The 24,200-nt window shown below is 38.2% G+C and overlaps 1 protein-coding gene across 1 annotated transcript; it reads right to left on the bottom strand.

The window, feature by feature from the left end:
• Nucleotides 1-156: 156 nt before the first annotated feature.
• Nucleotides 157-23,234, bottom strand: fam50a (family with sequence similarity 50 member A). Its single transcript, XM_034696634.1, has 13 exons — nucleotides 22,969-23,234; nucleotides 20,006-20,090; nucleotides 19,524-19,623; nucleotides 13,821-13,942; nucleotides 13,388-13,464; nucleotides 10,955-11,021; nucleotides 10,762-10,823; nucleotides 10,563-10,639; nucleotides 5,287-5,341; nucleotides 4,821-4,869; nucleotides 4,642-4,712; nucleotides 2,024-2,134; nucleotides 157-432 (listed from the first exon to the last, which is right to left on the bottom strand). Exons 1-13 carry the CDS (start codon nucleotides 23,077-23,079, stop codon nucleotides 424-426), a joined length of 996 nt encoding a protein of 331 aa, XP_034552525.1. The 5' UTR covers nucleotides 23,080-23,234; the 3' UTR covers nucleotides 157-423.
• Between the last annotated feature and the right edge of the window lie 966 nt (nucleotides 23,235-24,200).

Here is a 24,200-nt window from a genome sequence, read left to right as displayed (position 1 = left end):
GCTCTCAAGTGCAATTCATGATTAGAAGCCTGAGCCAGAGAGCAGTCTTCATTTCACACTCAAAATAAACATAGAAATAATCACAGCTTTTCAACAGGAGGGAACAGCCTCCAAGTTTCAGCGCCAAATGAATAAACGTTTGTTTTCAGTCCAGAGAATAGTCATAGCCAGGGTTCATTTATTAAGCACAGATGCTAAATACACGTTTATGAGCTATATACACATAAATGAGGGGCTGTTTTATTTCCAGGAAACTTTGTATTAATCCAAACAGGAACCACTAGCATTTGAAACAACTAGTAAAACTATCCTTTAACAGTTTCCCAAAGCTTGATACAATATGTTACATGGAGGAAAACAGGCTGCAAATATACATCAAGAGGTTTGCTGAGGGGATTCCAGAGAGAGGAGGAGACGGCTGCTTCACCGGATCTGTAAAATAAAACAAACAAATTAGAAGAAGAACTCACGGGGATTAAAAACAGGTCAAAACACAAGAACATGAGACGTGTCCCCGCGTCACCTCTCTTCTGGAAATGATTTGATCACATCAGTTGAATAGTGTAATATGATTGCAGCTGTGTTGTAATATCTAAGCTTCAGAGAACAGTATGTATTTGCCAGGCATCTGGTTAAACTGCTGCTCTGTCATGGCGTGCCCGAGTGGAAGAAGTTGGCAGCTTCACCATGGCGGGGAGGATTCTCTCCGCTGCTCGATGGCGCCACACACAAAGAGCTGTTTATCCAGTTTCACCACGGGAATAATTAAAGATCATTCTTATAATAGTTTCATGAAACATTTGTTACGAGCTTAAACACAGGTTAAGAGTGCAGATCATTTCAGTTTCACATGAGCGTGCCATGTGCTTCTTAAACTGCATCTTCTTACACTTTAAATCCAACATCAGGATCACTCTGTAGATATTAAAATGCCCAGGGATAGTCGGTATCAGCTCTTCTAACGTGGACCACATGCTGGAAGTAATTTCACAAACAGAACTGTTCCTATGTGGTGCTCGCAAGGTGGTCCAACAGGATGTGTTTTGCAGGCAAACTTAGGATTTGTGTTGGAGAGAAACATAAATGTGGTCCACAGACACCGACACTTTTAAGTCTTTCCAAAGATACCCTCTGGAAATTAAGACCTGGCATTATTCAGATATCCCGTATGGATCTTTTTAAATTAGGCCACAGGAAAGAGAAACCCTCTGATGAACCGTTCCCCTGTGGCACGCAGAGAGAGAGAGAGAATTGATGTGCCGTCCAGACACCTGTCAGACAGGTAATTTACAGATAGACTCTTTCCACAGACCAATAAAACACACGCCTGACCTGAAATCTTACTGTATTCTTTTACATTCCTGAACGTGCTCAGAGCTGAGATTTAGACGTATCATGAGGCCAAACTGAGCGTGAAATATATTCATTCAAATACCAGCATGATCACCATAGCTCTGGAACTCACAGACTGCTTTTAAAGTTTATTGTACTGCTTTAACTCTTAGACTTATTGGATTATAAATGTTACCATGTTGGTAGATTATCATAAAAATACCATAATATAAGGACATGGATTATACAGTAACTTCATGTCCAGTCTGGAGGTAAATGACAGTTGTTTTTCCTCCCTGCCTCTCATTTGGCTCCTCCAGCTGGACTTAAAAGCCGTCTTTACTCTCCATCTGTGTACCCTGGAGCTCCTCAAGGTGTTTCACCCCGATACAGAAACATGACAGTGAGGTTTCAGAGAGGTCAGAGTCACACAGAGGTTGAATTCCTCAACATTTCAGAAGAACTGAAGACGCCCTTAGAGTACGCAGCTTCAGTCTGTCGTAACACCAGCTGCCTCTGAGTCACTGAATATCTGCACAACATTATTAATCTTGGAAAAGCAAATTATCAATTAGTCGAGGAAATCAGTTCTGGATTTTATAGGAAACACGTTCCAGGTGTTTTCTTTGTTTGAAGAACAGATTAAACATGCAATGGAATAATCTGAGTGATGCATGAAAACAGCTCTCACCGTGTATTTGTCCCATTTCTTCTCCGGGTCGTACGGCTCCCAGCGGCTCGCTGGGAAGATGTGTTTGTTCTTCTCGTACCAGCTCCTCAGCACCACTTTACCTGCGTGAGACTTGGGGTGAAAAAGGAGCCCTGGGTTAACATGACTTATAAATACCAGCACAGTAAAGTGACAGGATACTTTACTACGGGGTCACACAGGTGTTCTCCACAGGGCGTCTTAATTTCTTCAACATCTTGACAGTTGATTTATTTGTATTTTTTGTTTTGTAAGAGCTGCACACAAGCTGAGGAATATCTAATATGACTCAGTGAGCATGGAGGGGACATCAATCAGCTGCAGCCTGTCATTAGCTCATTGCACAGTCTTTGTGCAACAAGTGAAGAAGAATGAACTGGATATCAATATTAGTAACACACATCTGTCACAGGGATAATGAACCAATGTTATTATTATTATTATCATTATTATTAATAATAATAACTCCAAAATTCAGCTGCTAGAATGCTGACAAAGACCAGAAAGAGCGCCCACTTCACACCAAAAGTCTCTGCATTGGCTTCCAGTATCTTTTAGATTTTAAGATTATTTTATTGGTTTTTAAATCTCTTAATGGTCTTGCTCCTTCTTATTTATCAGATTTGCTTTTATCATATGAATCAGTGAGAGCCCTCAAGTCTTCAGGTAGTGGACTTTTAATTGTACCGAAAGTTAGAACAAAGACTCACGGTGAGGCAGCTTTTTATCATCACGGCCCAAGCCTGTGGAACACCCTACCTGAAGATCTGAGGGCTGCACAGAGCATCAATATTTTTAAAAGGAAACTCAAGACCGACCTTTTTACTTTATTTATTTATTTGTTTATTTATTACCTTGTTAAAAAATGTGTCACTTTTTATCTATTTTATTTTTATTTATTTATTTATTTATGTTATTTATTTATTTTAAGTAAGGCATCTTATTTTCTTTTAATGTTTTAATATTTTAGTGTTTTATTATCTTAGAAATGTATTTTACTTTGGTGATTTTAATTTCCTGTGTTGAGTTTTAACATCTTATTTTACCTCCAGTGTTTCCTCACTAAGATATCATGAGAGTGTTTCCTCAGTTCGTTCAGCAACTTTTTCTTTCTGTTGCGTATATTGTGTTCTTAACCTTAGGATTGTTGGTGTGGGTTTGGGGTGGGGCTGGGGTGGGGCTGGGATTAGGATGGAGGGGTCTTTTTATTTTTATATATAAATATATACATATTTTTTTTATTTATTCTATTCTAAGTTGTTTTTATGTTCAGCACTTTGTGTTACAATGTCATTGTATGATTGGTTGTGTCACAACTCACACTCCTTTCAGCAACATGGCACTCAGTTTAAAATGAGTTTTTTTTTGGATGGCAGAAAATGTGCATGAAGAAAACACAAATAAACATGAAGGAGAGCGACCATGAAACACAGCGGGGTGAGGAAGTGAACCAGGGAAACAGACCTAAACAAGGGGTTCTGATGAGAGCTTGTCCAGTTTATAATACAACATGTGAAAAGAAGTGTGCTTTCCATTTGGTCATTATCTGGATATGAATTCTTCTACATGCTGTACTAAAAAACTCTCAGAAAGCTCAGCTGACAAGTCAAAAGTAAGATGCACAAAATCAAAATATCAACAAAGTCCTTCGAGTTTGAGCTGCCCCCTTCGTGCTAAGCATACAGGTGCAGCTGATCAGACTGACGTCAGTGAGAAACCACACAACAGAAGCTGTCAGAGAGCTATTTTGGTCGCGTGTGAATCACTACAGATCACCTGTGGATGACACACTTTGAAGCCATCTCCTGCCTCTCTACCTCTCATTGATGGTGTTATAACACCATCAGGAGCATCAGTGCAGCATGTATTTGAATTATAAATCTTAAAGTCAAAATCATGAAGTAGTTTTCATTTCATTCGTTTGATTAGTATTACATTTGAACATGGACCTAAACATTTTCTGAAATGTCAAATAATGGGTTTTTAGAAATTAATTATGATCATGATTAAGTTTTGAAAATCTGTGATTAGTTATTATATTAAAACAATGAATCCCCTGAGAGCCCGGATATGAATAAAAAACACTGTTTGAGGTCACTGTAAAAGTCTGGAGGCCCCTGTGAGGAACTTTGTTTGTATCAGTGTTGGCGCCCCCCGGTGGACAAAGTGCTAACTCTAAACCCTGCAGCTCTTGTCCTGCACACCTGTGCAAAAACCTCTCAACCTGCACCCTTTTTTTAAACACCCCTCATCATGCATTCGTTCAGTGGAAAATCTGTGCTCCATGCTGTAAAGTGCCACACCTCACACCTACCCCTTCTCAGCAGATACAGGCATTCAAATCAGACATGTTGCTGATGGTCTAATTTAGTTTTGTAGGTCATAAAGAGGCATTACTGTTCTTTTCAGTCTGTTTCATGTCCAGCTTAAAAAATCAGCACAGGAGCTTTAAGAAAATTAAAACAGCTTTCCTGCATGTCAAACGAGAAATGACAAAAATATTGTAGTAATCGTTTGAGAATCCACATCTCACATTTAGTTTAGTTAGCATGTGGGTCAACATAAGTCATGATCCTTCTTCCTGAAAATGAAATCCTCACCTCGTCTTTCTCCACGGTGGCGTCATTCACCAGCCGAATGTCATCGTGGACGTCAAAGCTAAAAAGAGGACCTGGTGAAAAAAAGATGAACTGAGTAAAAAAGGCAGGAAGAGACTTCACAGACAGAAAACAACAAGTGAAAACAAATTAAAGTATAACTAATGTCTGTGTTCACGTACCGGATTTGCCTCTGGCCTTGGTCACAATAAAGTCATAAAAACTGTGGTGCTGGAAAACATAAACACAGGAAGTGTGATGAAATTCATGATGAACACATCTGCTGAGAGAATACAAAAACAATACTTAAAACAGTTATGACAGTGATCAAAGAGTGAGTCTGAGTACACAGTAATCCTGCATCACACCAAAGTCCGGAACTCAGAGAACAAAACTGAAAAGACATCTTGGCCTTTTCTTTTTATCAGTGTACTCAGCGTTACAGCTTCACTTGTGTCTGAAGGATACCTGTGCACCAGAGTGAACGTACAGAACAAACACGTCAGCTGGAGGTGTGAAATCAGCTGCTTCACTTAAACCATAAACTAAGAGGAGTGACAGAAAAGTCAACACATTAACTAAACAGAGTGAAACCGGGTTAAACCCTGGACACACAGGGAGTATGTAATGTACACACATAATACTTACATGTGGGATTATCAAATCCTCTTTGATGTACATCAACTGCTCAACTCCAGCAGACCTACACACACAAAAACACACACACACACACACACAAACCGATTTTAATACATAGTCCACTATTTTCCAAGTGATAGTAAATGAAACAAAGTTGGAGTAAAATAATAATAATAATAAATAATAATAATAATAATAATAATAATAATAATAATAATAATAATAATAATAAAAACAATGCATTTATTTGAATAGCACCTTAAAAAACAAATGTTTACAGAGTGATTTGACAACCAAAGCATGGCAGAACTCAGATGACAAAGGAGTGTAGGAATACTAACAATACAAAGGTTAAAAAGAATACATGCAAATTAAACAGAATGAAGTGCTGAGACAGTAGACCAATATATCATTATTAAAGAGGTTTTTAAAAAATAAAAAAAATAAAAAAGTAAATAAGAATAATTAAATAAGTAAATTTTTTAATAATAAGTAAACAAGTATAAATAAGTAAATACATAAGTAAGAATAATTAAATAAGTAAAGATAAATAAATAAGAATAAAGAAGTATGAATAAAGAAATAAATAAAAACAATTAAATAAGTAAAATAAATTAATTAATAAAAATAATGAAATAAGTATAAATAAATAAATACATAAGAATATATAAACCAGTATAAATAAGTAATTACATAAGTAAAAATAATTAAATAAGTAAAGATAAATAAATAAGAATAATGAAATAAGTATAAAGAAATAAATACATTAATAAATCAATAAGAATAATTAAATAAGTAAAATAAATAAGTAAATAAAAGCATTAAAGGACAATACAAAGGTTTTAAGAAGAAGAAGACATTACATCAGAGAAAATAGAAAATGGAAATGAATAGATTAAGAACATTAAAATAATAAATGAAAAAAGAAATAATAAATCAATAAATAACCAATTCAAATTCTAAGGCCGCGGGATGGCTCGTATTTAGTCAGTATTTCCCCAATGTAGCTCGAGGTGAAATTAGCTTTAATGTGGTCAGTCAAATCTTAAAATCTATTCTAAAACACAGAGGAAGCCAGAGGAGAGAAGAGAGGAGAGTAGGGATGTGGCAGGAGAGTAATTTATTGGTGATACCAGTGAAAAGGGAGTTACAGTAATCTAATCTGGAGAAGATGAGTGCATGAATGACAGTGGCTGAGGAGGGACATATGAAGTGTGTCTGTGCTGAGAGAGATTCATTAAATAGCTCTGTACCTTCTGAGTCCCTAATTAAAATCAGAGACTCTTACATTCAACTACCTCAAAGAAACACTGACGTGACCGAAGATTAACACAAAAATTGTAAGAGGACATTTTAGGTCTGGTTATATTTCTACACTGGCTTCCTGTCTGTCAGAGAATAGACTTTAAAATCCTGCTGATGGTTTATAAAGCACTGTTAGGCCCAAAATACATTGCTGATCTGCTACTACTTTATGAACCACCTCGACCTCTGAGGTCATCAGGTACTGGTCTGCTTTCAGTTCCTAGAGTCAGAAGGAAACATGGTGAAGCAGCGTTTAGTCATTATGCACCAAATATCTGGAACACACTCCCTGAAAGCTGTAGGTCTGCTCCAACTCTCACCTCTTTTAAATCAAAGACTAAGACCTTTTTATTTGCCACTGCCTTCCTATCTTAGATTATTTTAACCCACTTTAAATTAAAATTTTAATGTAATTTTTAATATATTTCTAATTTTCCTTTTCTTTTCTGTTTTATCATATTTGTCATTTTAATTGTGTTCTTTTATGCCTGTCTGAATGTCTCCAATGCTTTTAATGTTTTAATGTAAAGCACATTGAGTTGCCCTCGTGTATGAAATGCGCTATACAAATAAAGCTGCCTTGCCTTGCCTTGCCTTACTCCTAAATTACCAACATTTGACAGGAGAGACAGCTGTGGGGGACGGCTGTGACTTTTCAAGACCATGTGCTTTAAAACAGTACAGTCTGTCATTTTTTCGCTTGACAGTAATAAACAAAGAAGACGAACCAAAACCATTTTAACTTTCAAATTTTTAACTGAAAGCAGCTGTGAGCAGAAAAGAGAGAGCGAGCAGCTGTGGTTGATTGACGGGGAGATAAAGTAAAGCTATTGTTGTGCTTCTTCCTGCATGGCGTGTGTCTCTGCTGCACCCTCCGTCACATCCTCTACGTTAACTGTTATCAGGTATGTTTAAATCTCTTTGGCTTCTCTTCAGGATGAGCATGTCACATCTATGTTTGCTGCAGACATACTGAGAGCAGAGAAGAGAGACAGCGATGTCACCTGGTCTCTGTCTGTATTTAGTCAGTCTGGACCTGAAGACTGTTGTCAGGGAGCTTGCAGCAATGTTCACACACCTTTTCTGGATTCTGAATAATAATTCAGGGGGAATATTGACTTTTTGGCACGCCATTCTTCCAGGAAATCGCTTATTTTGCCTTTTATTACTATCAGCAGTGCGCCAAATGTTGGTGGGTGTTCTCTGACTTTCTCTGGAACAGCGCTGTGCACAGCTTGAAAATTAAATGAAAATTAAATGAAAATGAACCCTTTTGAACGGAGATCAATTCGTGTTGCCTTGGTATCAGAACAGGCATCAATATTGTTTGATTTCTACTCTTGATGTATCAAAGTTCAGAGTTCTGGTATCATGACATCCCAGGGTGTGACAGCCCAGAAGCACTGAAGGTCCTGAGCCAGAAGAATAGTGTGGAGTTAAAGCGCTCATATCAGTTCACTTAAAACTTTGCCTGGAAACATTTAAACACCGTTATTACCCGGCTGTCTTACTGATCTTCCGATTGTGTAAGATACCTTGATTCTGATTGGTCAAAAGCCTTTGACAGCGGTTATTAACTTTCACTAACATGAGCAACACCAGAGAAACTGATCACACGTCATGTCAAATCAATCCTTGGAAAAGAGTTCAGACTCATTTAGCTTAGCTTGTTGACACCATAGACCGTAAGGTAAGGTAAAACCGTTAGCTTCCGTTAGCATCATATTGGTAAACAATGAGGCTAAAACGTTAGCTTCAGTTAGCATGCTAAATCAGCTACGGATGTTTACATATTGGATCCGGTCCATCAGTATGATGAAGGAGCGGAGCAGGTGAGAGAAACTTTAGGTTAGCGATCTCTACAAAGAAACTTAAACCATGAGCGGTGGTGATGATAGCAGCAGGGTTCAAAGTTGTGACATTAGTTTCTTTTTAAAGGTGTGTGAACCACAGAGCTCAGAGAAGAAGGAGAGCTGAATGAGGACAGTTTCATGTTTAATCCACCGCAACAGGCAGAGAAGAATCCATCACCATGGAACGATCACTGAGGAGGAATCACTGGGACTATTTTTAAAAACTGTTAACATAAATCATTTAAATCAATAAAATAATCTTTAATCATGTTTTTACCAACGTGTTTGTATTGTAAGTTATCAGCCGGGTAATAAGCAGGATAATGTATGTATGTAACCATACATTATCCCTTTCATGTGACCAATTAAGAACTACAATAACCAACAAATATTCATCCTCTTTTCATTCCTGCATGATGTTTTTTTTCTGCCACCCACTCATCAGCCTCAGTGTGGCATTCATCGAGTACACTGTGTTTTAACTGACTGTTTCTGCATGAAAAAGCACAGCCCCCTCAATATTTCTATGTGACTAGTCAAAACCCAATCGACAACAGCAACACTGCAAAGGGCTGTGATGAAAAAGTACATGATTCACTGGCCCCCATTTAAGAGGCTGCATTTCTAACGTTCACTCTGTGGAGGAAAATATGCTGGTATGATGTCTTGGCTAAGTTAAAGTGTAATGAGATCCTCTGTTTTGAGGTATGATAAGCTTTCTGGCTCATGGACCTGTGAATCAAACTGAACCTCCCTGTTTGGACTACATTGTTTATTACAACACTTTTTTCAGTCTCAATCCGAACATACTGCCAACATCATCTTCATGCACTCTGAATCTTGTTTTTTATGAAGGACTCTTATAGTCGGGGGATTTTAGCCCATATATGGCCAATCTGGGAATAAATTCCATACCAAAAAATGTCTTCACCAATGTGTTCATAAAGGTCTCTAATAACACATATTAAAAGATTTAATCTCAACTCCTGTAGCAAAATTATTATTATTGGTGAAAATTGAACATGTTTAATTCTGCCCTCAGCAGTGTGTGAGGGGTCAAACTAGGGGTTATTTGGGATTCTGAATTCAGTGCAAACATTTATCTTGCACAAAACCATAGTGACCACCTGATCAGCACTCTGTATTTCACTTTCATCACCTGTTGTAACTGATAGATTCCTCAAGTCTGACATCTACCTCAACGTCATCAACTGTCTGATCATCAGTTTCTTCATCAATGGTTCAGAGAGAGACAGAAGCACTAGAGATGCTGACTCCATTCTTGTCACTGAGGAAGCAGTGTTTATAATTTTATATCTCTGCTTAGTACTTGTTACTTGCAGCTGCAAAGCCTCCATACCAATTTCCAAACCCATGACTGGATGCAGGATCCCGGAGACAACAGATGAATAGAAGGGGTTCACAGTCATGAGCCAGTTCCAACACTAGATCTAGTGGCTGTTAAAGGAGTTCATCCAATTCACAAGCTGTATTTGTGATGGAGGACTGCAGCAACCATGCAGTTGCAAAAATAATGGTGAGAAGTGTATCTCAGCATGCAGAAGTTGTACAGGCAGTGCATGATAAGACCCTTTCCATGATGTAGAGTCTGGAGCAGACCAAAACCAAGACTCTTGAGATATTGGACTGTGCTGTTTTTTGACAGTATTGTTTTGTAACTAGTATTTGAGATATTGAAATAAACACATAGAACTACTTTTGAATGTGTATGTAAAAGTGGGCGTGGCTGTTTTCCACCAAGGAGTGTTTTTTGTGCAAAATAAATGTTTGCAATGAATTCAGAATCCCAAATAACCCCTAGTTTGATCCCTCCACAAGCTGCTGAAGGCAGAATTAAACATTTAAAATGTTTCACCAATAAGGTTCCAGGTACCCAAACTTTAAACAGATTTTGCTACAGGAGTTAAGATTACATATTTTAATATGTGTTATTAGAGACCTTTATGAACACATTGGTGAAGAAAATTTTTTGGTAAGGAATATATTCCTAGATTTTCACAATTTTCCCTAACTATTATGGATTTGAGAAACAGATAGATTGAGAGTACTTCTCCATTCCTTGAAGGTTCGTGTTTTATTAAGAGCCCTTTCCCCCCCATGCCTCACCTGAGCTCACTGAAGTCCTTTCTGAGGACCTCCAGGGCTCTTTGCAGGAAGTTCTGGATGGTGTTGCCCTTCTTCATCTGCCAGAAAAACACACATAAAGACATGAAAGAAGGCTTAAAGAGAGGGATATCTATGTAGGGTTCATTTGTAGTTTCAAGAAAGTACTATTTTTCACAGCATGCAGCTCGTCATGTTATACCTTAACAGTCTTACGATGTCCGGAGCCATCCCAGTAGCTGAATGTGATCTCAATCTCCTCGCCTGAGGACAAAGATGCACGCTTAGCTTGAAGAGTTACTGTGCATGTATATGTTTATGTTCAAACACACACACAGAGGGAAGGAATAACTGTCATAAAAACAGGGATGCATGTGCTTCTGTCTGACACTCACTCTTAATCTTCTCCTGTTTGAGCTCCCATTCCTGCCTGAGCTCCTCCCTGAGACGATTCTCCTCCTCCTGAACACAAAGGTAGAAGAAAGGAGAGGTTTTCATGTTAAATTAACACTTCCTTACAGATCAGATAAAAAGAGCCCGTAAAAGTCTAAGATTTACAGCTTCAACACTGTATTAACCACATAGACAGCCCTCTGAAATGATGTGTAAAACCTCTAGCCACAAGTGCTTCATGGGAAAAGTTTTTCAATCACATTTTTTTCGCTATGTAAGATTTACTCTCCACAGAGTCTGTTTGTTTTGATAAAATACAGCTGAGGGAATGATTGCGAAAGGATATTTCTGGTTAGCCTGGTTTCCACAAGTTAGTTCTTGCCCTCATTATCATTCGGTTTGTGCGTTTCTTTTGCAGCTTTCCAGATGAAGAAGGAGCCAGATTAACACGTCATTATCTGCCTTTTCAAATTACACTTGATTAATCCCTCTGAGGCAAAGTCATTCTTTCTCACTGATGTAAACACGAGAAATATTTGGATGTAAAGATATGCATCAGTGAATTCAGAGATGCAGACCAGAGGTAATGGTCTTTAGCTGTTAAGAGCCCCAAAACTTTGGAGCAGACTTCCAGGGAAGATCCGACGTGCAGAGTCAGTCCTTTGTTTAATTTCATTACTCGAGGCACATTTCTACAGAAAAGCTTTTATTCATTTAATTATAACTTTGATTTTATTGGTTTGTTTTATAAGTTTGAATGCTTTCAGATTTATTTTATTTCTTGGCTGCTTTTATAGTTTGCTTTTCATCAACCAATGTGAAGCTCTTTGTTAGCTGTACTGAAAGTTTATAAGCAAAGCTTGGGGTCATTGTCTCACTCAAAGGCAGATCAGCAGTGTTCAGCGCCTTCAAATCTACAGCTTAATACTCCAATCTGATTGGTTTGTGGTGGACATGACCAGGCCATAATATAGACTCTATAATAAATGGACGTTATATCCGTGACGTCACCCATCTGTTTCTGAAGCGCTGTTTTGAAGTCAATCGTCGGTGGGGGCCATACTGGAAGTGCTGAAGTCAACATAACTTCTGTAGAGCTAGTGTGAGGTAAAGAGGCGGGCTTTGAGCCTCCTCGCCGACAGCTACAGTGTTCCCGCCATACAGTGTGGGCTGATAGAGTAATGAGCTATCCAGAGTACACTCGTTTTTTGAACCAGGCTGTAAACATGTTTATTTCTGCTGTAAAAATCAGCTTTTTTGAATGGGTGTGTATGTGGTTTCTGGTACTTCCAGAGCCAGCCTCAAGTGGACACTTGATGAACTGCAGGTTTTAACACCTCCACATTAGCTCCAGTTCTCATGGACGGAGGTTGCCGCTTGGGCCATACTCAGGGTTGAGACAAGTCCACAGAGACTGAACTACTTCAGACCTCAAACCACAAAAAAAAAAAACAGAAAACTTAGATTTAATGTCCCACAAGTCTTTCTTTGATTTGTAATATAATTATAAACAGCTTCATGCATCTACAAGACCAGAGCCAAAAATCGGAATAAAAACGAGTCCATACTCAGTGCTCTGGTGAACGATGAACTGAACCGCTCAGTTTGCAGCTCATGAATGGGAATGTGATTCACTCTGGAGGCAGAGAACGACCGCTCGGCATCGAGAGTTACCAAGAGTTACTGAGTGCTGTGTTTACTGTAGCTGAAGTCAGGTTTACAGCAACTGATAGGCATTCAGCATGGCTTATGCGTCTAGTAATCCAGATGTAGTGAGCGGTACCTGTGAAGCAGCTGTTTAAACATTTGAAGGAGTTTTATAATTGAATCAGGACAGACTTCAACGTGCTTGTCTGGTTTTAAAGAGGTGTAGCTTTTAGAGAATGAGGAATAGTTCACTTTAGTGTTTGTTCAGAGTTTCTTTCCCCTCAGCTCTTCTATTTTAAAGGATGCTCCCCATGTATCGGGGCGATAAAATCGGATCCTTTAGCCAAATATTCAGCTGACATGTCAGAGAGATAGATGTGTGTTTCTAAGTTTTCATAGCTGCAGATCTTCTTGTCTGTTACTCTTTATAACAGTCTATAATTCTACATTAGAATACATTAATTCATGTAGTTTAGCAAATGTCAGTGATTAAGGGCTGGAGACTGAAGCACAGGAGGCTCTACTGAAAGAGAATATCAATGCAGCTAAAAAGTTTTACATAAAACTAGTTTATTTTTTGGACCATGAACTTAGTTGCACATTTAAAAAAAAAGAACTATGAACTTTAAATAGTTCCTTTTAGTGTGAACTGGCACAACACTGCCCATAATCACAATAATCTGATGACATCACACGGTTAAAAATGACTAAAACGTGTGATCTATCCCTCCGACAATGAATGAATGAATAAATAAATAAATAAATATAGTGGTGAACTTCCGCCTCACCTCTCTGTCTCGATCAGGAAGGAAACTCGTGTCCACGTCTGGATTTTTCCCCAGTTTCTTCTTCTTGACTGGAGAGTCTGTGAGACAAAGACAAACTTTAATAATCAGCCGGTCATACCCTGTTTGTTTAATCTGTACAATAATCTAAGTGTAAATCAATATCAGGGGATTTCCAGATTCTACGATCAAGGACAGTCTGAAGTTAATCAATACTTATTATTATTATTATTATTAACTTGTTGATATTTAAGTCATATTTAGGGAGTGTTTGAGGTGGAGAGAAGAGGACAGAGAGGATTCCAGATTTGGCTTTTTATTTTAATGATCACTTAGAATCTTATTCAGACTCCACAGATCATATAACATTTACCATTTCATTACATACTGAACAAAAAACTCAAGCATTTGAAACCCCCTTTGGTTTAATACTCACAGTCCTCCTCCTCCTCCTCCTCTTCTTCTTCTTCTCCTTCGTCATCAGGATTAAAAGATAAACTGGCTATTTTCCTCTTCTGTTCCTCCTTCCTCTTCTTCTCTTTCTGCTTCTCGAGTTTACTGCAAACAGGAAAACACAGATCAGAATGAAGGTAGTTAGCAGGTGACACGCTGCAGAGCGGAGTATTGATAAGGATGTAAGTCTTCTTATTTTGAACCCTGTTTGATGTAAATTTAACGATCAGTGCCTCCGTTCTTTGCAGACACAAATATAAGAAACAGTTAAGTATCAGAAGCCAAATGGAACAGGGTGTTTTTCTCTTGGCACCTGGTGATGGATTGTCCTGTATCTTGGCTCTGTTGTGCGAGTTGTGACGTCGGCTGGACTCAAATCATTGTTTGTTTCTACGATTGCCTGGTTATGACTGTTTTCACTGGCAAAACAGAACTTGAAGAATGTTACTCCACGCTGCGAGCACCACAGCAGCTGGGGGAGCAGCGTCAGTGCATGTAAGGACAACATACTGGAATCCGAGAACTTGGTTTTAAATGAGAGGAAGACTTGGAAACAGGCACAAAAAGATGAGAAGTGTGTCCTTGGAGCCCTCTCCATCTCCTCTCATTTTATTTAACCGGAGCAGAGCCCTTTGTTTACATGCTTTGATTTTCCATAAATCATCTTTAATGTCAGTCTGTGTTGAGAGGCCACACTAAATATGGAACCGCTTTGGATGCTTTTAAATCCCTCCTTCTACACAGATGTCCGTTGTTCTGAACACCTTTTAAATAATAAACATATGACAGTAATGACTTCAAAGGCCTTGCACAGAACTGTACAGGGTCTGTGCTACATTCATATTCTACTGTCATTATTAATGCTGCAAAATAAATACTACTTCATCATTCATGTTGTTGTTATTGTAATAAGAGGGTTCACATAAACTCCTCGCAACAGATGAAACATATTGTACGTGCTTTCTCACTTAGCAGACGTACATTAGCCTTTTGTATGGAGGCCTGAGTGTAATGTCCTTACTTTCACATCACTTTGATGCAGTCAGATGAACCTCAAGCTAGTTAATCTGTGCTGATTTAGTGATTTAGATTAATTTTGGATTCAGGAGGGAGGGAAGTGTTGGGAGCACAGGTGTTGAGTAATACCCAAGCGGGAACCTAAGGTCTTGAAATATGAAGCCCATGTGGAAGTGTTAGAAACTGCAATTCATTGAACATCTGCTTAAGGCTGGCTGCAGAAACACTGGAAACCACATACACACCCATTCAAAGAAGTAGATCTTTACAGCAGAAATAAACATGTTTACAGCCTGGTTCAAAAAATGACTTTGGACTACGTAGCTAATTGCTCTATCGGCACAACCTGTACGGGGGTGAATATTTTTATAATGCGACGGTTCAGAAGATATTAAGATTACGAGTTCTGCCCAAATAAGGACATGACTGACTTGATTGAACACTTTAGCTGTTAGCTAGGAGGCTAAAGGCCCGCCTATTTACCTCACACTAAGTTTGGTTGAGTTCCGCATTTCTAATATGGCTGCCACCACCGCTGATTGGCTTCAAAACAGCGCTCAGGAACAGATGGGTGATGTCACCGATACAACGTCCATTATTTATACAGTCTATGATAAAACCTGAAGATCAGCAGATAGACATAAACACTTTGAGTCAAACTAATATGCATTTTTGACATTTCTTGATTTGATGCACTTCTAATTGTTGTCACAATGTTGAACAATGTAAAAGCACATCACACACTGTTCTAAAAATGTGGAGGCCTAGTGTCAGAGCTGCTGGTAAAGAGCTGAAATGAGTTTGTTGGGAGACTTCCCAAAAATAATATTCTAATTCATTTTAAACTTCCTAAATATCTATAAAAACTAGGGCTGGGCGATAATTCGATAACGATAATATGGTGATATCATTTCTCTCAATGTAAATATAACAAATGTTCAATAAAAATTGGATATAAATAAACCTGTTATTACACCCCTCAACCACTTAGACAGAAGAAGAAGATGGCATTGAACAGCCAATCATGTTGCAGGGTGGGAGGTAGGCGGGGCTGAAAGACGTTTGGAGCGGAATGTAAACACAGCTGAGACGAGACAGTTAAATATACTTTCAGGATGTGGGGAAAGGAAGAGCACAGAGAAAACTTCTGCTGTGCATTTCTCACACGTTTAATGTCCACTATGACCGTAGGACAACTGAACACTGAATAACCATGACGCATTCACTGCACTGTGGGAAACAACATCACTCTCCCTGTAACCCTTAGTAATCTTAAAGGGGAGAGCACAACTCAAAACAATACTCTACCAAAATGATACACAGTACACAATTTGATATATCATTGTTGTATATTTAAATCAAGTTGTGTAAATTATCTGAAAAAAAGTTGAATCTATAAACTAAAACTTCACAAAAATCTCATCTTACATTAAAGACCTGCTTCCTGTTAGCACTGTCAGAAATGATGGATTCAAGAAGTTTATCAGAAAACTAAATCCAGATACAAACCAACAAACCGTCTGGTATCTTCAACTTTCACTCAGGAGCAAAAGTCTGACTTTAAATTTAAATGAAATAATGATTTGATATTTATTGGGATAATTATCAATATCGACTGTTCTGAAATATCTTATTGTGATAACATCATTTTCAATATCGTCCAGTACTAACAAAAACACACTGCATGTATCTGCATGTGCAATATTTATCACAGGAAAAAACCAACAACTGTGAAATGACATCAGAACAGAACATCTTACTCTGAACTCCAGCCGGTTGATCCCCTCAACCCCTCAAACCTGCACTTTCACAACATCCCATTAGAGGAGACTGCACACATGGTGCATAAACAGTGTGGTTACTGTATTAGAAAAGCAAAAGTAAGGGGTGATGGAGGGGTCAAAACAGGAGTGCCTTTAATCTGTAAGTTTAGGGGTAACACCACCTGTGTCTGAAGCATCTGTCAAGTTTGTAACACAACTTAACTATCATACACAGCTAACTAATTTAATAACTATATTTAACTAAGTATCTAGATCTAACCAGACTCTGAATGTTCCCAACATTAACCATGTCTCCAACATGCAGGTATGAGGACAGGCTGTGGGAGCACTTATTTAGAAAATGCAGAGCTGTACAAGAGCATATGATTCAACAACCTCTCTCTGGGTTGGAGTCAGTGCCCACTTTGTATCCATCACTAACTGATAACCTGACATGCATACTCACTGCACACAGGGAGTTTAGATTACTGTAGTGCAGCTCCATGAGAGTACTGTTATAGAGGAGCATATAAATGGACTTTGTAAATGGTAAATGGGCTTGTACTTCTATCTCTTTTCTAGTCTTTCTGAGCTCTCAAAGCGCTTTTAAACTTCTCATCACCCATTAACACCACATTCACTCACTGATGGTAGAGGCTGCTATAGTAAGGGACCATCAGTGTTAGATAATCTCATTCATACACATTCGCACACTGCCGAACAACAGCAGGAGCAATTGTGGGTTCAGTGCCTTCCCCAAATCACATCTTCTGTCATTTATGCAAACTGTTATATGGAATAACACACCACAGTTCTTCTGTGATAGACTAAAATATTCTGGTTTTAATCACAGGTATACGACACGTCGTCATGTGAGTACTAATTATCTGCTAACACCAAGCCCTAGAACTAACTGTATGATGAAATCTGTTCTTTTTAGAGGTTCCTCTGCCTGAAATCTGCTCCCCATCCACATTAGATCAAAAACAGATTTATTTTGAAAAGTCTATAAAAGAAATGCTGATGAATCTCTCATGTATGTTATCACTGTTTTGAAACTTTTTGATTTACCAATTTTTGGTGCCAGGTGTTTGTGATAATTTTGTTTTTGTTTCCATTTCTTTGTTGCTTAAAGCTGGGGTTGGTAATCAGATTTAGATACACTTTTTGTTATACTGGTTAAAATGATCTTTGTGTCCCGATGGCGATCAATACATAATGTGTTCTTAAAAAAGAGGTAAAAAAGCTGCTATCTACAGCCTGAATAAACCTGGGAAAACACCAACCAATCACCGTTTTTTGGGTGCCAAAATTTCAAACCATTCAAATCCTGTCCTGCCGTTCTGCCCGCCTCCTGTGCGTACATTTCCCCAGCGTTCACTCTGAGTCCCCGTCCCCTGCCTCTGCTTCCCCTGACTCTACTGACTGCCCCTCTCGCTCGACCTCAGGCCTGTCCCCTCTGACCTGATGAGGTGGTTTGCTCAGGACTGTAGTCCGGAGTCTAAAAAGCTCTCACCACGGGGGCTCTGACAAGCAGAAGAAGAATTAATGACATTTAGTAAGTCCTACTGAAAATGTAGATGTACTGTAGCGTCCGTCCGGGCGCTGTAAAGATGATGAGCCGATTCGTGAACACGTTGAGTTTTACTAGCCGGTCACTGTCGGCCGTGATTACGCCAACCAACAAAACAACAATCAATGTTTGAATGAATGAAAAACTTCTCTTGTCTCTCCTCTCTCCAGCTAGCACACTCTACACCTCTCCTGATGCATTCACTAACTGTCAACACTGTAGGAATTAAGAACATCTACACTGAACATGTTTAACAAACAGTAGAGTTGTTACAGTTTTATATGTGTTATAACTTTTCTCCTGGTATCGTGTCACCAGTACAACTGGATAATGCTAGAATGACAGTTGTGAGTACTAACAGCAGCCATGTTTGCTTATGTTTTTAACTTTCACTATGAGAATGACTGGTTTTGAATCAGTCACCATCATATGGTCACAAATTAGCACTCATGCATGTGAGCGGGGGGGCGCCGTTTTGGAGGAGCCCCAAGGGAAGGAGGGGAGGGGTCAGACGGAGTCCTGAAGACATGCTACATTCAAATTCATGCTAGTTCTCTGAGACTACCAACCCCAGCTTTAATGCTCCTCATCGTTTATTTTCTATAATTGGCTGCTATTGTATTTTTGTTTTATGGATAATGTGTGATTTTAAATGATTGTTTTTCTTATTTTTGGCTTGTTGTGTGGACCCCAGGAAGACTAACAACCACACTGTGGAAGCTAATGGGGGTCCCAAAACAGAATAAAGAATAAATGATTGACAATCGACTCTACCAACTGAGCCACAGCCGCCCCACCACTCCAGTCTGCAGTGTAGTTCACTGAGCTGCTCTGTCCCAGCATGTTGTCATGATTAAACGGTTACAAATCGCTTTTAATAATCACTTTTATCCAAATCATCACACCCTCCCTTCCTCATATAAACTCTCTTTCTGTGCTGCATGACTAAAACTCTCTTTTTCATCTTTTAACACATTTCATAAACATAAAAAATGGTCGTTTATTTGCATGAAAACAGGAGGTGAGATCACAAACGATCATGTGGAGGCACATGTTGATGCCAGATGTAAACCAAGGTACTTAAAATTGACCATAAACCTGTAAACATGTTCGTTTTTAAATCATCTGCACTACAGATGATATGTTTTGTTGTGTTTTTTGCTATGGTGACATCTGTTGTCTGATGTCGTCTGTTAAATGGACCATTACTTCATGATTGGTCTCTGTATTCAGGGTGTTTAGAATACCTATGATCAAACAGCAAAGAGCGTCATGCTCTTCGTCAGCAGCTAAAGCTAAGTGGAGGTGAGGGTCAGTCGTAGTAATAACTCACAGCATGAGCTCCTTCGACTGCTCCTTCTTAGCCAGCTGTTTCTCTCTCTCCTTCACCAGCGCCTCCTGCTTGGCCTTCATGTCATTGAGTGTGACCAGACCTGATCCAGACATAAAAGACAGACAGGAATCAGGTCCCAATATTCTCTCACTGATGTTATTGCATATCAAAAACACAAGTCAGTACAGTGATTAAGAATTGTGATGGTTTCAATAACAACACCTGGACTATCTGGGTGACTCTTAAAGACCCTTTCAGACATTTTATATGTTTAAAAATCCAAAATTTAAGAGAAACAGATGGAATGTGAGTGTATTTATGCAACCAGGTTGAATTAGCTTGAAAGACAGTTTAGCAATTCCGTAAAAACATCTTTATAAACAGAAAACACTTTCTAATCGTACACTCGGTCTGACATTTAAAAATGTGAGTATTGTGTTTAAGTTGAGCAGTGTAGTTTAAATAAGGGGATGTATACATACCAACAGTGCTGGATTTGAGCTCGGCCTCGACAGCATCATAATGAGCTGAGAATTTCTTATCAATATTAGACTTCACCATGTTGTCCTGCAAACAGAAACACAGACAACATGGTGTTCACAGTTATTATCAATCAATCAATCAGACTTTATTTATAAAGCACTTTTCATACAATGATATTGTAACACAAAGTTCTGTACATAAAAATAATAAAAATAGAATAAATTAAAAATATCAAAAAATAAAAAAAGACAAAATAAGAAGACCCCCACAATCCATATGTAAGGTTAAAAAAAAGATATATGCAAACATAATAAAAAAAACAACATTTTTTAAATTAATTAGAATAAAAAATAAATAAATATAAAAATATAAAAAATAAATAAGAAGTTGCTGATGAACTGAGGAAACGCTGTCATGATAACTCAATGAGGAAACACCGGATATGAGATAAGATGTTAAAACTTAAGATGGGAAATTAAACTCACCAAAATAAAATACATTTCTAAGATAATAAAACAGTAATATAATAAACCAGTAAAAAAAACTAAGATGCTACACTAAAAGTAAAACAGAGTACAATTATTAAAATGCTGAGAGGAAATCTTTAAAAATCATAAAATGTTAAGATCTATTAATAACTAAAGTAAATAAATAATAAAAAAATAACCAAACAAATAATATACATGCGTCTATAATAATTTAAAATAGGACAGTATATAACTAAAAAAATAATTAGAATTTGAACTAGATAATGAATAAATAAATATAGATGAAATAAAACTGTTATAAGAATAAAACTCAGTTCAAAGTGAGACTAAAAAGGTCGGTCTTGTTTTTGTTTTTTAAAGATGTTGATGCTCGGTGCAGCCCTCAGATCTTCAGGTAGGGTGTTCCACAGACGAGGACTGTAATGATAATTATGAAATGCAACACGTGTTTTGGAGTGGAAGATGAGGGTCTTTTAATTCTACATGTAAATTATTTATAATTCACCTCAATTTAGCTGAGATGTAAGGCCTCAAGTGTTTTTAAAACCCCAGGACATTGACTAAGTTTACTCCAAGTGAATGACTGCTAGGGTTAACTACAGTGGCTGGGAAGTGCAATGCAAATTTACAAAGGATGAAACACTTTTACAAAGATGAAGACAAATTTACATTTTATATAATAAATGTACAAAATCAGAAACACTTTTACAAGCGCCGGAACATTTTTACCAGTCCCTAAACAAATTTACAAACTGCAGATTCACACAGAGATGGAATGTACCAACGATTTTCAAAATAAAAGCTGTCTCTTATATGACAATGTGCAACAGCCAGGGAATTAGGCGACGTGTCCACTGCCGCCGTTCGATTCCCTGGCAGCGCCTGTTTTCTATGCTTACTCTATGTGATTCAGTGTTTCCAGCGCTCAGTGCCCTCAGCGTCAGCTGATTTTAGTCACAGCGCTCTCAGTTAAAGACAGTTCAACCGACCAATCAGAAACAAGAAAGAGCGGGACTACTGCAATCATCTTTGTCAACATAATTGGAGGAGGTCCGTGTGGAGGAGAAAACACTTGTCTTCTGGAGATATAATTTCCTGGTTTAGAGCTGCTGGTGATGCTCTTGCACAATTTGTATCAATATTTGTTTGAATTAGAATGCCTTTATTGAATGAGCAAAGAGAAAGCGAGCCGGATGCGACCCTGGTGGTGAAGCTTTCAGCAGTGTGACTGCCCCCTGGTGGCTGGCAGCAGTATAGGTCAAAAACTCTGTCTCCTCCATTCATTTGAATGGGGGAACAGCCAAACTTTAAAAAATAAATACACGTGGTACGAATGTTTCTCACATCCGTATGCTGTGGTGATATGTAGTTAGTATGTGACTGTTTTGTGTTCAAGGCCTCTTTTTTCTGAAAAGTTTCTTTGCCGTTAGTTATTAGAGTTTTAAAAAACGGGGTTTTACTTCCGGGTTTGCTTTGATTCACAGCCGCCATAGAGTGAAACTTCAAAGGACACCCAGCGTCTTGTGACGTTACGCTGTAGAGCGGAGCTTGTTACAGTGGCTTTACAGGCTCTGGCTTTACAATGGCGGCGCCCAGGAGGGGGATTTTTTGGCTTCAGAACCGTACAACGGGAAGAGGCGGAGCAACGCTGTCCATTTTATTTACAGTCTCTGGCAAAGAGCTGCTGCACCCGTGCAACACTGCCATCTTCCCTACTTTGAAAGTTTCATGGTTATTAAATTAAAGCATGTATGAAGCATACAGAGCACTATTAAAAAAGACCTAACGGGACTCGGAAGTGTCATGTGACAACCTTCGTTACCTAGCAACAGTAAACGCTGGTGGGAAGCGTGGGAAGCGCTCTGAAATTGAGGTTATGGGTGCTTAGTGGAGACTAAATAATTGACATTAACAACTTCAATATGTGTTCCTGACAACACAGCTATATCTGGTTTGGAATTTCAAAATAAAAACCATTGGAAATTTAGCTCATACATTTATTTTGAAAATCATTTGTACATTCCTTTTCCTTCAGAATCTACTGTTTGTAAATTTGTTTTTGGTATATGTTTTTGCTCATGTTATTCTAATTTATAAATCAGAGCTTATAAATCAATAAATTTGTCTCCAACTTTGCAAAAGTGTTTCAACCTTTGTAAATGTGCATTGCCCTTCCCAGCCACCGTAGTTTAGTTAAGGGTTTGACATTAAACTTGGTTATGGTAAAGACTGAGAACCTTCACAGTTAAGGTAAACACTAAGAAGTCTTCATTGAGTTGGTGGACTAAGTGGTGACGTAGTGCCGTCGCAAACCACAAGGGTCTTAGAAACGCGGTCCCAGTAATGGGGTCCTGCATCTGCAGTTTCCGGGTCTGCAGAAACAAGCTCAGAGTCTCCAGAGTCCAGCATTTTGGGAACAATGCCATTCACTCACGTAAAACCATCCAACCCATCTCGAATAAAAAGTCCCAAACCTCAGCGATCTTCTGCTTCAGCTGTTCGAGCTGCTCTCTCTCTTTCTCTCGTTTCTTCATCAGCTGCATGGCTCTCCCAGCCTCACTCGCAGCTCCTTTATACTGCGCCATGTTGGTTTCTGTGTCTCTTTCTTCCTTACACGAAGTTTAAAGACACTAACAGCGCAAAGAAAGAAAAACTTCAAAGAGAAAACACTTATTTAAGCACTACTGTGGAGGCAGACGATTCGGTAACAGTAACAACAAGAAAAATGGCTGCAGCGAAGTGCATTGTGGGTATTATTTATGATGCATTCACGGGAGCAGACAAGCTCGGATTTTTTTGTTTTTTACTCAGTGATATCTGTTGATATGGTTATATTTATAATGATCATTACAGTCTATGATCATAATGCATGTTGTTCCAGTCTGCGGTCCTCTGCAAACACATGACACAAGGGGAAAACAAATAATTACAGGGAAAAAACGAAGACTTGCCTAGCCTGAGCGTATACAGTCTATGGTGCAGAGCTCTTATAAACTTTCTTATATGTAAGAAAGTCAAAATATTTATAGAAAGAAGGAATAAAATTAGATATAAGTAAAATAAAATAAAGATAAAATACAATAGAATAAAATAAAATACAATGAAATAATAATAATAAAGTATATAATAAAATGAAATAATAAAATAAAAAAATAAAAAATGAAACTTAAAATGAACTTAAAAAAGCAGTTGTTGTCATTATATGAATAACTGATGTTACTGTGTACTCATGTCCATCAGTGTATACTGTCGCCTTTTTATTCATTTTTTTTTAATCGAACCTGTATTTTTAAATCACCTGATGCTGGAATGTAGATAACTGGAATGTGTTACCTGTTTTCCCTGTTTGTTTTGGTCACCAGGTGTGCTCGGGCCTGAATTGGTTTTATGATCGAAGGCTCATGATCTGTCATTTTCTTTTTGGATCCGGAGGTGCCTTATGGTGCTATACACTCCATGCCATTGAACTAAAGTGGACTAATGTAGTGTTTAGAGACTATTGTGTTGTTTGTTGTCTCATTTGTTGTATTTTGTGAGATGTGTTTTACTTGTTATCATTTGTTTTATGTTGGGTCCCCTACCAAAAGCTTTTGGAAGCTTATCTGGGATGTCCCTTTTACAAGTCTTTATTTTCTTCAGTTGACTTTTGGATTGGTGTCCAAAGCAAATCAAATCAAATCAAATCAAATCAAATTATGAAATCCCA

The sequence above is a fragment of the Notolabrus celidotus genome, chromosome 11, assembly GCF_009762535.1.
Source record: "Notolabrus celidotus isolate fNotCel1 chromosome 11, fNotCel1.pri, whole genome shotgun sequence".
Classification (NCBI taxonomy): Eukaryota; Metazoa; Chordata; class Actinopteri; order Labriformes; family Labridae; genus Notolabrus; species Notolabrus celidotus.
This window is presented reverse-complemented; position numbering and strand designations above follow the sequence as displayed.

What these genes read in the sequence shown, in the direction of transcription:
- fam50a (XM_034696634.1), bottom strand. Translation starts at nt 23,079, where the DNA reads ATGGCGCAGTATAAAGGAGCTGCGAGTGAGGCTGGGAGAGCCATGCAG. An exon ending in CAGTCGAAGGAGCTCATGCT is followed by an intron (nt 13,943 to 19,523) that starts GTGAGTTATTAC and finishes TCCTGTTTGCAG; the next exon opens with TAAACTCGAGAAGCAGAAAG. An exon ending in CAAACAGGAGAAGATTAAGA is followed by an intron (nt 10,824 to 10,954) that starts GTGAGTGTCAGA and finishes CTTTGTCCTCAG; the next exon opens with GCGAGGAGATTGAGATCACA.